The sequence below is a fragment of the Pongo pygmaeus genome, chromosome 11, assembly GCF_028885625.2.
Source record: "Pongo pygmaeus isolate AG05252 chromosome 11, NHGRI_mPonPyg2-v2.0_pri, whole genome shotgun sequence".
NCBI lineage: Eukaryota > Metazoa > Chordata > Mammalia > Primates > Hominidae > Pongo > Pongo pygmaeus.
Genome location: NC_072384.2, coordinates 119,894,538 through 119,910,309, shown reverse-complemented (window position 1 = coordinate 119,910,309; position 15,772 = coordinate 119,894,538). Strand labels below are relative to the sequence as shown.

At 52.6% G+C, this 15,772-nt stretch overlaps 1 protein-coding gene across 3 annotated transcripts in view; it reads right to left on the bottom strand.

Annotated features, from left to right (window-relative positions):
* The window catches only part of SPEG (striated muscle enriched protein kinase), a 58,964-nt gene extending 51,059 nt beyond the window's left edge, over positions 1-7,905 (bottom strand). For 2 of the 3 annotated variants that reach the window (XM_054478653.2, XM_054478660.2), the window contains exon 1: positions 804-864. In XM_054478653.2, coding sequence (XP_054334628.1) covers positions 804-836 — 33 coding nt within the window. In that variant the 5' untranslated portion in view covers positions 837-864. Of the gene's footprint in view, positions 1-803; positions 865-7,517 lie in introns of those variants that run through there. The other variant, XM_054478652.2, reaches the window with a different exon arrangement.
* Positions 7,906-15,772: the final 7,867 nt, after the last annotated feature.

Below are 15,772 nucleotides of genomic sequence, written 5' to 3'. Positions count from 1 at the left end.
GCTGGGCTCTTGGGAGGAACGGGGGAGGAAGGAGAGAACGGCAGGCTGCAAGTGGAAGCTGGAACATCCCACTGGACAGAGGCTCACAGCCTGGGACCAGGGCAACAGCCCGAGAGAAAGAGGATAGAAGACGAGGTAGTCAGGCTCAGTGAGGAGGAGAAGATGTGGATGCGGGGGGCGGGGTGCTTGAGTGACTGGGAGATGGAGGAACGAGGGCACAGATTCCAGCTGGGGGGAGGACAGATACCTGGGTAGGTGTCAAGGGGGTGGGGGAGGGATGATGGGGGCAGAGGGCCAGAGCCTCACGAATGCAGGAGGCCCAGGTGCGCGGAGGACAGGACAGGGCTTGGGGAATGTATTGAGCTCAGCGCGAATCCGTGTGCGTTGCTTTCAGGAGCTCCGGAAAATGGAAAGCTCCAGAGTGGGGGGCTGGGGCAGGCCGGGCGGGGGGCCGGGGCCCGGGGTTGAGGTTGGACAGAGGAGAGAGAAGATGTGGCAAAGAAGCAAGTGGGCGCTCCACGCCGAACGCTGCAGCGGGGGCCTTCCCCGGTGGTCGCGGGGATTGAGGGCGATCGGGGAGCGGGGGGTCTGCCCTTCAGCGCGGGGAGGGGCCTGCGCGCTCAGGACACAGACCTGGGCTCCCCTAAATCGCGCCCGGCCCGCCGCCCTCGGCGGGGCTCGGGTGGGGCAGGCGCCGATCCAGCGCCCCCTCTACCGGGCCCAGCTGCGGTGACCCGCCCTCCCTCCGGGGCGCCCAGGCCTCCCTGCCCCCTCCCGGCGCCGCCCGCCCCCGGAGCCCTCACCTGGAAACGCTTCTTCACCCACAGCTTCTTCATGGCGGGGGAGGGGGCCGGGCCGGCGGCCGGGCGAGGAGGGGACGGGCGGGGGCGGGGCGGAGTCGGAGGCGGGGCCGGGGGCGAGCTGGGGAGCGGGCGGGAGCCGGCGCGGGTGGCGGAAGGAGCCTGGGGCCTCGGGAGCCGGGTGGGGGTAAGGCGGCGACGGCGGCGGCAGCAGCGGCGGCGGCGGCGCTGGAGTCCGCCCCTCCCTCGCCAGCCTGCACCCCACCTGGGGCCCCTTCCTTGTCCTGTCCCCCTACTTCCCCCGGGGAGGCCCTCACTTGCCTCCCTACACGACCACCGGTCACCTCCTGACGCCGAGAGCCACGGACCCCCACCCTGCATCTGCCTCCTGAGCCCTAGGCACATGAGGAAACTGAGGCACAGAAAGGGGTGCAATGGCCTCTAGCTCAGGCCACTTTTTGGCAGCCCAGCGCAGCCTCCTCCCACCCTCACCTCCTCCCGCGGGGCCTCTCTGGAAGGTCAGCAGCATCTCGACTTGCTCATTCCACAAACATGCGCGCACACACACTGTGCCAGGCAGAACCGAACTCGCCGAAGGGCACAGCGCCGGGTGGGGGCGCCTAGGTCAAACGCAGGCAGGGCAAGGGTCCTGGCGGGTGTGGGAGGCGTGTTAACATGGACTCAGACTGTGAAAACCCTAAGGCTTCTCAAGAAAGCCAGAGAGGGCTTTATCTTGCCTTACCTCTCGATTGTCCCATGCGCGGCCCCCTACCCCCATACATTCACACACACAAGCAAAGGTGCACAGAGGTACCCCCATTATTCACAAAGTTGGCCAGTGTTCTCAATTACAGGGAAGCACACTCACCAAATTTTTTGTGTGTTCCACCCGACCCCTGCCCTATTCAGCACTATGCACACTTTGCATACACAAAGTTCTATCCTCCCCATGACCATTATAGCTATGTTTCTTTAGCAGTTACTAAGTGCCAGACACTTTACAAGAGTTACCTCATTTACAATAACCCCATGAGCTTGAAACCCTTATGAATAATCCTATACCCATTTAACTGACAAGTGACTGAGTCTCAGAGAAGTCCTATCACTTAGTCAAAGCCATACAGGTTCTAGGACTCCATGTGTCCTGGAGATGGGAATTATCATCCCAGTGAGCAATCCTGGTTTCTCACCAAAGGTCGTGCCAATCCTGGTTTCTGAGCTGTGACTACTAAGTAACTATTAACAGTTATTGCATGTTTGGTATGTACCAGGCATTGTGCTAAGCACTCTATGTGAATGAGTTCATTTAATCCTCACGACAAGAGGAAGACTGAGACACAGAGAGGTTACTTGCCCAAGGTCACACAGCCAATAAATTGAGGGAGCCAGAATTCCAACCTAGGCAGATGCATGAGAATCACTTATGCCCAGGAGGCGAGGTTGTAGTGAGCAGAGATCGCACCACTGCACTCCAACCTGGGTGACAGAGCGAGACTCTGCTTCAAATAAATAAATAAATAAATAAATAAATAAATAAATAAATAAATAAAATACAGGGACAGACTGATGAGTTTTGTTCAGCCTGCACAATGTTTGGGCTGGAGCAATCATGCCTGAGCTCAACGCACCTCCCTCATTTTCAGTTTCTACTTGACCCCTGCAGTTATTTGAGTCTGTGCCTCCTTTATCTTGTTTTAGATTTCTTTATTATTTTAGAGACTAGGTCTCACTCTGTTGTCCAGGCTAGAGAGAGCGGTGCCATCATGGCTCACTGCAAGCTTGACCTCCTGCACTCAAGAGATCCCCCCACCTCAGCCCCCCGAGTACCTGAGACTACAGGTGCATGACATCATGCCAAGCTAATTTTTAAAAAAATATTAAGTAGAGATGAAGTCTCATTATCTTACACAAGCTGGTCTCGAACTCCTGGGCTCAAGCTATTCTCCTGCCTCAGCCTTCCAAAATGCTGGGATGATAGGCATGAGCCACCACACCTGGCTGCTCTTTCATTCTAAAGTTTAGGTCATGTCTTGTACATTCTGGGTGCATACAGGTGTTCTTATTTCCTAGAGCATCAGAGCAAATTACAAGTACAGACACATGCACAGGGACGTGTGCTGAGAGGGCACATATGTGTGTCCACACTTGTTGCAGCCAGAGGACCCTGGACACCCATGGGCACTTTCCCTGTTCACCCCTAAACACACCCACTCACAGATGGGGAGCTGAGTGACGAGAGGGGGTAACTTGAGCCCCTGTTCCACAGGAGAATCCGAGGGGCTGGCACATTCCGTAGCAAAAATAACCAATGGGCAGCGGGCGTGAGTGACGGGACAGCTGGGCCCAGGAGGGGCCGGCAGGATTCTGTGTTCCTGCTCTGGGTCGGCACTGCTCACTCCTGAAGGGCTGGCCTGGAACATGCTCCCCGGGTGGGCCTCCCCAGCTGGCCCCAGATTGCCCCATTTTTCTCCCATAGCTAGGCAGCTGTGTCTCCCTGTCACTCCCCCAAACCCAGACTTCCAATTTCTGCACTGCCAGCATTTCCCTCTAACCAGAGAAAATCCAAATCTCCATCCTATGCCACAAGCTCCCACCCCACCTCCCTTTTGTCTCCTCTTTCCTGCCTCAGTTCAGTTTCTCCCTTCCCTCATTTACCACCCTGCTCTGTATTTCTGACATACTATGTAATTTACCTATTTACTATGTTTATTGTGTATTGTCTGTCTCCCTTCACTAGAAAGTTATCCCCTGGAGGACATAAATTTTGGTCTCCCTCAACCCCCTGACTCGTGTATCGAAAGCACATAGTAGGCACTCAATAAATATGGGAGGTGGTGGCAGAGCTGCAGGTGGAGAGGGTAAGCAGTGATGGGAATGGGGACAGTAAATCTTCCTGCAACCGCTTCCATTCATCCAGTCTTCCCCCTTCTCTGTCCTAATCCATATTCTGTCCCCAGAGGTCTTTAGCCAGAAAAGTGACCATCTCTCATTCCACTCAGGATTCCCCTGGAGAGGGTCCCAGAGCTCCTCTCTGCTCCCACTCTGGCCTCTCCTCCGCTCACTGGTCAGCACTTGGCATGCATGCATGTTGACACTCCCCATACCCACTCCCAGCTCCATGCTACTTTCACCTGGCTTCTCTAGCCAGACATTCTAAATTCCAGGTGAAAAAGAATAACTGCAGAATATTCCTCAACACAGGTTCTGGTACATTCCTCTACCCTTTCCTTGCCTAAATTGGCCCTCTCTCCCTATGTCTAAGCTCTCCCCTCCAAGCCTTCAAGTCCCCAGGATGGTTCATTACCATGTATTGATCTTTGGCCCTTCTGATTAACACCAGAATCTTCCAGACCCTGGCTATGAAGCTCCAACTAACACACCATGTGAGAATCAACAGCTCACCTCTTCTCTCGGCTGTGCCTTCTCCTGCTTCCCCTCTGTCCTTTAGTGCAGGTCTGCCCTTCAGCCACACATGCACACCCACAGCTTTGAGGGTAGCACTTGCCGTGGTCACTGGATTTGCATGTGGCTCCTCAGCCTTTGCAGGTGGGAGCCTGATATTTTGAAAAAGAAGAATGCCTGCCTATCTTGGAGACTAGGCCAGAGATGGATTTGGAGATATTGACGGAGAAAGATGGTGACGATGACAAATCCTTGACAGTCTTCCCACATTTCTCTTTCTGTGGACAGGCAGTATGGACCCAGACTCAGATACCTGGCTTTCAGACCTGGCTCTGGTGCCTCACTAGCCGTGAGAACTTAGGTAAATTTCCTCTTTGAACCCCAGTTTTTCTATATGAATAACCTAGGGTTTGGAAGATTAAATAATTAAATGAGACAGGGTGCTTACGCATGTTAAGGATTCTACAAGTATCCTACATTTCTGCTATCTTCACCCCCTTTGTTTCCTGTTCTTTCCTAATTTCTACATCCCCCAAATCTCAGCACCACCACCCCCAATTTCCCATCCTCCAAACTTTCCAGGCTGTAACCCACTCGCCTTCTCATGACCCCAACTTCCCAGAGCCATGCCCAAATCCTTCCATCCTTGAGCTGACATATCCGGCTTCAGGAGTGCCAGGAACCTAGCATCACTTTGTCTTATTGAGCTAGCAATCCCAGCCAGGAAAGCGTGTCCTTCCCTCTGCAGCCAGGTCCTTGCTTGGCTTCCTCGAGTACCCTGAAGTCCTCCTGCTGTTGCTTCCAACCAAGAAAGTTTTCCATGAGTAAGTCTGAGCAATGCCGAGCTGCTTGCCTGGCTGCCCTGGAGCAGGAGCTATCACTGGGCAGGGGCTGGTGGGGGTGGGCAACAGAAGGGATAGGAAGCCAGATTCACCCAGTCAGTCCCTCAACATCACCAAAGCAAACACCTCCCTCCTCCAAAGCATGTGGGATAGGTGTAATAGTTACACACATGGTTCTTTGCAGTGGGACAGACTGAGGCCTCCACCTGTTCTGCTACCTTCTATCTGCACAATCAGGACATGTTCTCAAAGGTTATTTGCTGCAGCCCAATCCTCTTCCTATTCTCATATGAATGTCAAAGGGCCCCTGATCGAGCCTCACAGCACCCAGGGCCCTTTTCTCACCCCAAGCCTCTCAAGCCTGCTGTTCCACCAGAGCAGCCCAGCCTGCACACTGTCAGCCTGGCCTCTGTCTAGGTACGCCCAGCCAGGCTCAGCGCTGCTGACCACACCACCAAGACTACAGAGGGGCTGAGCAAACAGCCCTGCTGGGGGCTCTCACACCTCATCACTGCTTCCCACTTTGAGGAACCAAGGCAGGCCGGAAGGCACCCATCCTGAGAAATGCCAGGCCTGGGCCAATCATGTGACAGCTACTTTCCCAGCACTCTCCCTCCCTCTCTCGCTCTCTCCTCTTTCTCCAGAACTTCTCGAGGAGTACAAGGCCCCAGAGCCAAAACCAGGAGGACTGGGTTCTTAGTTCTGGGATGGCCATAACTAGCTATGTCTCTAACTAGACTAGTACATCTTAGGCAGAGCTCCCTGATCTTTGGCCCACAGTGTCCTTGCCTGTGAAAGGATGTGTTTGCAGCTGCAGTTCTATGTGGTCCTTTCCAAACTTAACTTATATTATGACCATTACTCTCCTTGTCAGCTCTTTTGTTCCCTTCCCTAATCTCTCCCCCAGTCATATTCTCATCAATTCATCTATCTTACCCTTTGATCTATGTTCTGTTTTCAGCCCTCTTTGCCCCTGGGGGGACCAGAGCTGAGATCCCCAAGGAGTCCACACCTTCCCCAGCTCCGAAGTCTGCTAGAATGCACCCCATCCCCTGACCCCAGGCTCGGGAAGCCTGTACCTGTCCAGGTGCTAGGCCAACCAGGAGATGCCAGCCTTGGCTGTCTCTGGCCCAGGCCTGGCCACAGAGACTCCAGGAAGGTGGGCAGAGCAGGGCTGGGGGAGAGGAGATGCCGATGGAGGGAGCCAGCCCAGCTCCCTCTCCTGACTCGGCTGTGTCCTAGAGCCTTCTTGACCACCCACTGCTAAGGGCTTTCCTCCCTGTGCCTCCTCCCCAGCCTCCAAGGATTTACCCCTGCACAACAGCACCCAGGGGAGTGACATGTCCCTCTTAAAAACGCCCAGGGGAGTGAACCCCCAGCTCCTTGCCATCTCTCCCAGCTGTAGCCTACTTCCTCAGAATTCTGTTTCTCAAGGCTCAGCCTGCCCAAGGCTCTGCCTTTGGCTAGAGAAGAACCACTTGGCTTACTCAAGGGCTGAGGAAATCAAAAAGGAAGCCCCCAAATGGACCCAAGGCTAACAGCCCTGGCCTGGCCTCCATGGTAGCCCCAGCTGGACCATGAGCACTGGGCCCAGCCTCCTGCCCTCCCCTTCTGCCTCAGACCCTCAGCCTTTTCTTCACACTGCACCTGGAAATCTATGGGCGGGGGACAAGCAATGGTCCATAGCATCCCCCTTCCATGCTCTGGAAACATCCACTCTGGAAGCTCAGGTAGACATGGTCCACGAGCTTCCCATTCCAGCTCCATGTGCCCATACCTCACCTGTTTGTACCACCACACAGAATCCAGGGCCCTCCACAGCACCCATGCAGGCACACACCTGCATGTGGATTCTCAAGCACTCACCTCCTTTCATGCCCATGGGGCCCTGGCCCTGGCTCCACCTCCTCCTACCCTGGACCCTGTTCACACGTGGCCACCCATAGGCCTCTTCCACACCCTGCCTAGAGCTGACCACATCAACCCTGCCACAGCAATGGCCTGCAGGGAGCTCTGAGCCATCCTTTCAACAGTGCAGCCTGGACCAGAGGAGCTGGCCCCCTCCTTGGGACATGCACTCCCCTGTTAAGGGGCTGTTCGGAGTGTCAATCTCACGTTTAAATTATGGAACTGAAGGACACCCTTTCCCCCAGGAGGCTTTTCTCTACAGGAGGATAAGAACTTCCACCCCAGAATTCCCTGAGAGGCGGGAGTGGGTCTCAGGCTTGGCTTATCAACTGCTTGCTGCCCCTTGACCTCTGACCTTCCTGTGGGGAGCCTCTCTTCCTTGACACCCCATTCCCTGCACTTGGCTCTTCATCTCACTTCTGGGGCCGGGCAGCCGAGAAGCCAGGGCACCTGGGAAGAAGGCGGAGGAACCAATATCCAGTACTTTACCCACGTGGCCTGGGCAGCCCTTCTCTACCTCTGAGCACCCTGCCCCTGCCGGGCGCGGCCCCCACCTGCCCTTTACCTCCGACCTCCAGCACTGTGAGCACCGCCTCGCAGGAGGCCCGGCCCCGCTCGTTCTGGGCCATGCAGCTGTACACGCCGGCGTCCTGCGCCCCGCAGCGCCGCAGCCACAGGCAGCTGGGCTCGGGGGCCGGCGCCGGCAGGAGCTGCCCATCCCGGAACCAGCGGAGGCTGGGCTGGGGCGTCCCGCTCACCACCACCCGCAGCCGCACGTCGCTGCCCGCGCACACCGCCGCGTTCTTCAGGGGCCGCAGGAAGACCGGTGCCCCGGCCACGGCCACAGGAGCCCCGCCGCCGGCCCCCACCTTGGCCCTCTTCGGGGGCACCCCGGGGCTGGGGGGTGCCCTCATGCCCGCGTCCTCGCCTCGCGTGCCCCGGGCTTTCTGCATGGCCACTGAGAGCTGGGCTGGGGGGACGCCGGAATTGGGCGGCCACTGGGGCACCCGCGGGACGGTGCCCTAGGAGACAAGTCTGGGGGGCCGGCGGCCTGCCTTCCTGCTGCCCGCCCGCCTTCGGCCTGTGCTACCCAGAAGGTCACCGAGGCGGCCGGCGATTGCGCCTGGGGGCTATTTTTAGGCCCCCCGGCTCGGGTTGCGAGGGAGCCGTGGAGGGAGGGGGCAGCAGAGGAGGGACTTGACTCCACTCGGCTCCTTCTCTCCCTCCAGGAGCCCCCATCGCCGGCCCGGCTTAAGGGAGTCCCTCGGTATTTGTTCCAGGCTCTCTCCTCCGTAGTGTGCCTGGCCCCCACACGACCCACTGCAGGGAGTCAGGTTACCCCTGGGCTCAATCCCATTTCCCTTCCTCCCTCCTCTCAGACCCCTCATCCCTGCCGGGCTCGGCTGGGAGGGGAGGAAGAGGAACGGTCCTGGTGAGATGCCTGAGAGGTGGATAGGGAGGCAGGCCCAAGTGGAGGTGAGCAGACAGCTCCAAAGAGGGACCATGGCCTCCCCCAGCGCCTCCATTACAGCTGGCGAACAGTAAGACCAGGAGCCTGGGAGTCAGGTGGATTGGGGCCTCCAGTGCGTCCTGCCCTTACTTGCTGGGTGACACAAAACCTCTCTCAACCTCCAAGTCCTCATCTGTAAGAATGGGTGGTGGAATAGGGTTGCAATAGGCAGAAAAGAGTGGGCAGGACATTCCAGGCAGAGGGAACGTCATGAACAAAATGAGCCTGATGAAAACAAAGGTGTTCTGGGAATTAGAGAGGTTTGGAGGGATTGAACCGTAGTGGGTGGGGTGAGTGGAAGAAGGGAGGTGGGGCCTGGAGAAGGCTTTGTTTGCTAAGGCTTTGGTTTCTCTACCCTGAAAGCAGGGGGCGCCACTACACAGCTTTAAGCGGCAGAAAAAACAAGGTGGGAGCTGTGTCTTAGGAGGCTCCTCATGGCGGCCAGAAAGTGGAGGATGGATAGAAATGAGGGCCAATTCAAGCAAAGGCCAGATTCCCAGCCTCCTTGCCCCACACTGGTTCAGTAGCTGAGCTGGGAGGAATCTGCACATTTAACAAATGACTCAACTGATTCTGATGTGTCTAAGTGTTACGCGTTGAGCAACATCAAGAGTCCAGATGAGACCTTTGTGATAGAACAGTTCTGTATCTTGGCTGGGCGTGGTGGCTCACGCCTGTAATTCCAGCACTTTGGGAGGCGGGGGTGGGTGGATCACTTGAACTCAGGAGTTCAAGACCGGCCTGGCCAACATGGTGAAACCTGTCTCTACTAAAAATACAAAAAATTAGCCAGGTGTAGTGGCTCATGCCTGTAGTCCCAGCTACTCAGGAGGCTGAGGCAGGAAAATCGCTTGAACCTGGGAGGTGGAGGTTGCAGTGAACCTAGATGGCATCACTGCACTGCAGCCTGGCAGCCTGGGCAACAGAGTGAGACTCTGTCTCAAAAAAAAAAAAAAAAAAGCAAAAACAGAACAGTTCTGTATCTTGACAGTGGTAGTGGTGGTGGTCGTGTGGATCTACACAAGTGATAAAGTTGCATAAAACTAAATGTGCATTTGCACTTGTACGCAACACTAACAGTACATGTAACACCGGTAAAACTTGCAGAAGGTAGGTGGATTATACCAACACCCCTTTCCTGGTTGTGATGCTATGCTATAGTCATACAAGATGTTACCCTAGGAGGAAACCAAGTGAAGGTAATTCAGGATCTCTCTGTATTATTTCTTATAATTGCCTGTGAATCTAGTTATCATAAAGTAAAAAATTTTTTAAGAAGTCCAAGTAGGAGACCCAGGCCTGACCTCGAGCCCCGAGGGATGAAGTCCAGGAAGGGCTGAGAGGAGCCATGAGTATTCAGAGGCAGAGAACGTTACTCTTCCCCTTGCCTCCTCTTCCCCATCCTCATTCTGGGATACTGAAGTCAAAGAGAAGGAGAGAGAGAGCGAGAGAGAGTGTGTAAAAGGTATAGGAGGAACCATTTAAACACTGAATTACATCCATAGAGGTTAAGAACTTTGAGGAATTTTTTTTTATAGTTTGCATACATTAAAGCTTTTTTTTTTTTTTGAGACGGAGTTTCGCTCTTGTTGCCCAGGCTGGAGTGCAATGGTGCGATCTCGGCTCACCGCAACCTCCACCTCCCGGGTTCGAGCAATTCTCCTGCCTCAGCCTCCCGAGTAGCTGGGATTACAGGCATGCGCCACCACATCCGGCTAATTCTGTATTTTTAGTAGAGACGGGGTTTCTCCATTTTGGTCGGGCTGGTCTGGAACTCCCGACCTCAGGTGATCTGCCTGCCTCAGCCTCTCAAAGTACTGGGATTACAGGTGTGAGCCACCGTGCCTGGCCTAAAGTTTATTTTTTTATGAGGTGCAGTTCTCTGGGTTTTGACAAATGCATAGAATCATGTGTCTGCCACTCCAGGACCATACCGAACAATTCCATCACCCCAAATACTAGCTTGTGTATCCCCTTTGGAGTCATAGACTCTACCATAGACCCCCTCCACCAACCCCTGGCAACCACTGATGATGAATCGAATTCTAAAGTGTAAATTGAATTCTAGAAGGTGACAATATGGGGGAAGTCATTGCAAACAGATGGTACATCAAGAAAAAAGGAATAGAGACTATTTTGAAAAACAAATAACCCAAAGCCACCCAACACTGTGCCTCTAAACGTGTGTGGAATGCAGTGGGTAGACTGTAAATGTTGGCTGTTTAGTTAGTTGGTTGAATCAATGAACCATGTGATCTCAAGCAAGTTACCTAGCATCTCTCAGCCTCGGTTTCCTCATCTATAGAACAGAGATAGCACCACTCAGGGTTTTAATTATTTATTCCTCCATAATTTTTTTATTTATTCATCCACAAATATTTTTGAGTTTCTACTATGTACTGGCACTGTGCTAGGGACTAGGGATATAGCAGTGAACAGACAAAGATTTCTACTCCCGTGCTGCTTTTACCTGAGAAGAGAGATGAACAACAAATACAAAGAAATAGGCTGGGCACGGTGGCTCACACCTGTAATCCCAGCACTTTGGGAGGCTGAGGCAGGTGGATCACCTGAGGTCAGGAGTTTAAGACCAGCCTAGCCAACATGGTGAAACCTCATCTCTACTAAAAATACAAGAATTAGCCAGGCCTGGTGGTGCGTGCCTGTAATCTCAGCTACTTGGGAGGCTGAAGTAGGAGAATTGCTTGAACCCCGGTGGCAGAGGTTGCAGTGAGCCGAGATGGCACCACTGCACTCCAATCTGGGCGACAGAGTGAGACTCCATCTCAATAAGAAAGAAAGATAAGAAAGAGGAAGGAAGGAAGGAAGGAAGGAAGGAAGGAAGAAAGGAAGGAAAGAAAGAAAGAAGGAAGGAAAGAAAAGAAAGAACCTGTAAAGATTGTTACAAGGAGGTAAGCACTGTGGACAAAGCTTAAGGCAAATGTGAGTGTAGTGGGAGATTGCACTTTCAAATAGGGTGTGGCTGGAGTTGGCCCCACTGGGAACATTTGAGCCAATCTTGAGTAAGAAAGCAAATGATGCAAATATCTGGGGAGGGCTGCTTCTGGTAGAGGTGGGGATATGCCTGGTGGGCTCCAAGACGAAGGTCAGAGAGGATGGAGGGAGCAAGGGGAGAGTGGAGGGAAATGGGTCAGACAGGCAGCAGGAGCCAGATGGCCTAGAATTTTGCAGGCCACGGCGCTTTTGCTTCTGGTGAAATGAGAAGTCATCTTAGGGTTTTGAGCAGAAGAATTACATGATCTGACTTACGTTGTAGTGATGACATTAAATTATTATATTAAATATTCAAATGAATATTAACTATTTAAAAGGGCCTGGCACAGAGCCTGGAACATGACTTGTCTTCTGCCTTCCTAGATCCATAATGGGGGCATTCGTTGATTTGTATGCAGGAGTTCTGTGGGCTTGGGTAGGGAGGGCACAGGTCCATGCAAGTCACTGGTGCCCTCTTCTGGGAGGAGCCCACACTAGCTGTGACAGCTGGAAGCCGTCAGGCTCTGGCCAGGCCAGGCACTTGGGACAGCTGGCTGCAAGTCACTCGTCTGTCCCTCAGTGTGGGCCCCACAGTGCCCTGCAGCCTGGCGCCTGGCTGGGTGTGTGTGCTGCCAGTCTGCCCTGCCTTGCGATCACAAGCCTCTGGTGTCATGGAAAGAGATCTGAGCTCCAGAGGCCAAGGAGCCTGGAGCCCAGTCCTCCTTTGCTACAGACTGCTGTGTGACCTTGGCAGGTCACCCTACCTCTCTGGAGGTGCCACTGGGCACTTCTTAAGCCATAATGATGTACCACATGCCTGGCACATGGGAAAAATCTCAGTAAATGTTCATGGAATCAATGAATAAAGTGGGGGCCATCAGCCCTTCCTGGTGAATATTTAATTTAGAGAAAAGTAAGTAAAAGTGTGCAGTAGGTATTCATTCATTAAGTATTTAAATATTTAATGAGTACCTACTATTCTTCTGGGCATTCTTCTGGGCACTTGGGATACAATAGTGAATAAAATGGATTAAAGGTCTACCCTTAGGTAGCTGACGTTTTAGGTGTTAAATCGAAGGTTATTGAAGCATTTGCAGATGTGCCTTGGGCGAGCTTGTGGTGAGAGGAAGGAGGGAGGGGGTGAATGAGTAGAATAGGACAGGGACCTCAAGGGACAGGGGGTGAAAATGTACCTGGAGTGGACAGACAGGCAGGAAAGTGTCTGCTGATCCATCAGTCCTGGCATATGGTATCTGCCTCCATGATCCCTTCCGTTCCACCCTGTCTGCTGGGGTCAGAGCTGGTCTGGGCCTGATCCCCTGGGTCCGGTGGGAAGCCAATCAGCATTCTATGAGCCCTGTTACTTCTTGATGTTCAGAGTCTTGAAGGGTAAGACCCCAGAGCCTAAGGAGCAGGAAGAGGCTTTGCCGTGGAGGTGATGGGGTATGTGTGGGTATGTGTTGGGGAGGGGCACACTGAAGAGCTGGTTGTCTGTGTATGGACACACAGGACCCAAATCTTTTTTTTTTTTTTTTTTTTTAAGAGACAAGGCCTCACTTTGTCATGCAGGCTGGAGTGCAGTGGCACAATCATACCTCACCACAACCTCAAACTCCTGGGCTCTAATGATCCTGCTCCTCAGCCTCTCAAGTAGCTGGGACTGCAGGTGCACACCAGCAAGCCCTGCTTGCTTTGTTGTTGTTGGGGTTTTTTGTTGTTGTTGTTGTTGTTTTTGTTGTTGTTGTTGTTGTTGTTTTTGAGACAGAGCCTCCCTCTGTCGCCCAGGCTGGAGTGCAGTGGCACAATCTCGGCTCACTGCAAGCTCCGTCTCCCCGGTTCACGCTGTTCTCCTGCCTTAGCCTCCCAAGTAGCTGGGACTACAGGTGCCCACCCCACGCCCAGCTAATTTTTTTTTTTTTTTTTTTTTTTGTATTTTTAGTAGAGACGGGGTTTCACTGTGTTAGCCAGGCTGGTCTTGAACTCCTGACCTCGTGATCCACACGCTTCAGCCTCCCAAAGTGCTGGGATTACAGGCTTGAGCCACCGTGCCCCACCCCTGTTGTTGGGTTTTTGTTTTTGTTTTGTAGAGACCAGGTCTTGCAGTTTCCCAGGCTGGTCTCAAACTCCTGGGCTCAAGTGATCCTCCCACCTTGGCCTCCCAAAGTGCTGGGATTATATATGTGAGCCACTACACCTGGTGGAAACCCAAATCTGTTTTGGTTTGTATTTGCCCATTCCCTGGGTTCCCTTGGTCACTGCTCAGCTCTTATGAAGAAAGGCAAAGTTAGAAACAGAATTTCTAGTTCCAGGCAGGCTGTGCTCAAGAATCCTTCCCCACCTGGGGGATAGAGGGTGGCTCTAGGCCTTCTTTCTTCTCTGGGGACAAGTGGGTAGCAATCACAGGAGACAGGTGTGCTGAGAAGGAAGAGCTTTATTTCAGAACTGTCCCCAGCTGGAAGGGGCCACCAAAGAAGCGGTGAGTTCTCGGGCTCTGGAGACATTCAGGCAGAGTTTGAGGAATGCTCATGAAGGATGTGGGGCAGGGCTGAGAAGGGGGTTTCTGCACCGCAAGGATCATTGCCTGGGAGCCTTCTGAGGTCTAACTCTGAGAGCCTGAGATTCCTACATTCCTTCCACCTTAGTAACTAGTCTGTACCTAAGCATTTGGTGAGGTCGGGGGTGGGAGGGGAACTGCCTCCAAAACCTCCCCTAACCCATGTGTCCCTTTATCCTTTGTGGGACAGATAAAGTGCACATAACTCATTCAGGGGAAAGAAGGATTCCAGAAACTACTCACAGATATACACACCCCCTCTAATCCACCTGAGCCCAGCCCTGTCCAGGTGTTTCCAACACAGAGAAGCTGGCTCAGACTCCAGGGCCCCCAACAGACTCAAGAATAAGAAGCCCCTTACCCATCCCTCCTCCTCCATCCCAGTACAAAGACATTGGAAATGAGACTTTCAATTTCATTTCCTGTGAGGGTCATTGTGGAGTTTCTCTACAGGTTGATTGGGGTAGTTCTGGGGACTGTAGGGTTCACCCTATTTGAGGACTGAGGGGAAGGAAATGACCATGAGTCACCAGTGGCAGAGGGAGGGACACGGGGCTACACCCCAGGTCCTCCCTGGGCAAAGCTGAAGAATAAAACAGAGAAGGGGCCTTCGTAGAGAGAGGAGTGACTTGCGAGCCAGGGCCCCATTAAAGGAGGGAAGAAAGAGACACCAGAGAGGCTTTTGGAAGTTGCTGGAAAAGTCAGTTTGGAAGGTCAGATTAAGGACCTTAAGACTAAAACCTCCTGAGGTTTATTTAACATACAAACTGTCTGAGCTTATTATCTTGGTGATCTCTACCGGCTTCCTGCCTCCTTTAAAGGATAATCCCTGAAATCTCGGAGGAGAAACTTGAAGGCTGAGGCCTACATGGATCCATCGTTTCCTACATCTTTGATCCACTAGAATATATTTTTTAGAAGGAGTAAAAGAGAGACAGCCTTCACTCTGCCCCCTACCCCACCTCTTAGCTATCCAAGTGCTCCAAACCTTATACTGAATCATTAAGGTTTCCCCACAAATTCCAAATGCCTCCTTTAACATATGTATGTCTCATGTATGTGAGTCTTGTTCTAAACACACTATTTTGTTCATTAATATTTGTATATTTCCTCTTCATTAACAAATCTGTTATCATATCCTTCTAATATATTTTGATGTCTTATTCTATGATTTCCTAATTTTTTTCCTTTTTCTTTTTTTGAGACAAAGTCTCACACTGTCACTCAGACTAGAGTCAGTGGCACAATCACAGCTCACTGAATCCTCGACCTCCTGGGCTCAAGCTATCCTCCCACCACAGCCTCCCAAGTAGCTGGAACTACAGGCTCATACCACCATCCCAGGCTAATTTTTTATTTTTTGTAGAGTCAGGGTCTTGTTACATTGCCCAAGCTGGTCTCCAACTCCTGGGCTCAAGAGATCCTCCTGCCTCGCCCTTCCAAAATGCTGGGATTACAGGTGGAGCCACTGTGCCCAGCCTCCTAATTTTTTTCATATGTCTTACACTCCCCTCCCATCTTCTCCAATTCTCTTAAAATTTTTATTTGGTATTTCAATTGAGATTGCATGGCATTGAAATTATAGATGAATGGAGAATGAACTGACTTCTTCAGAGTATTGAACCTTCTTATCGAAGCACAGAATAGATCTTTCCATTTTTCCAAACATTATTTTTCCTGAATTGGCTCCTGTGTATAAAAATGGTATTGGAAAGAGTTAATAGAAAGAGGCCATTGGCTCACATCTGTAATCCCAACACTT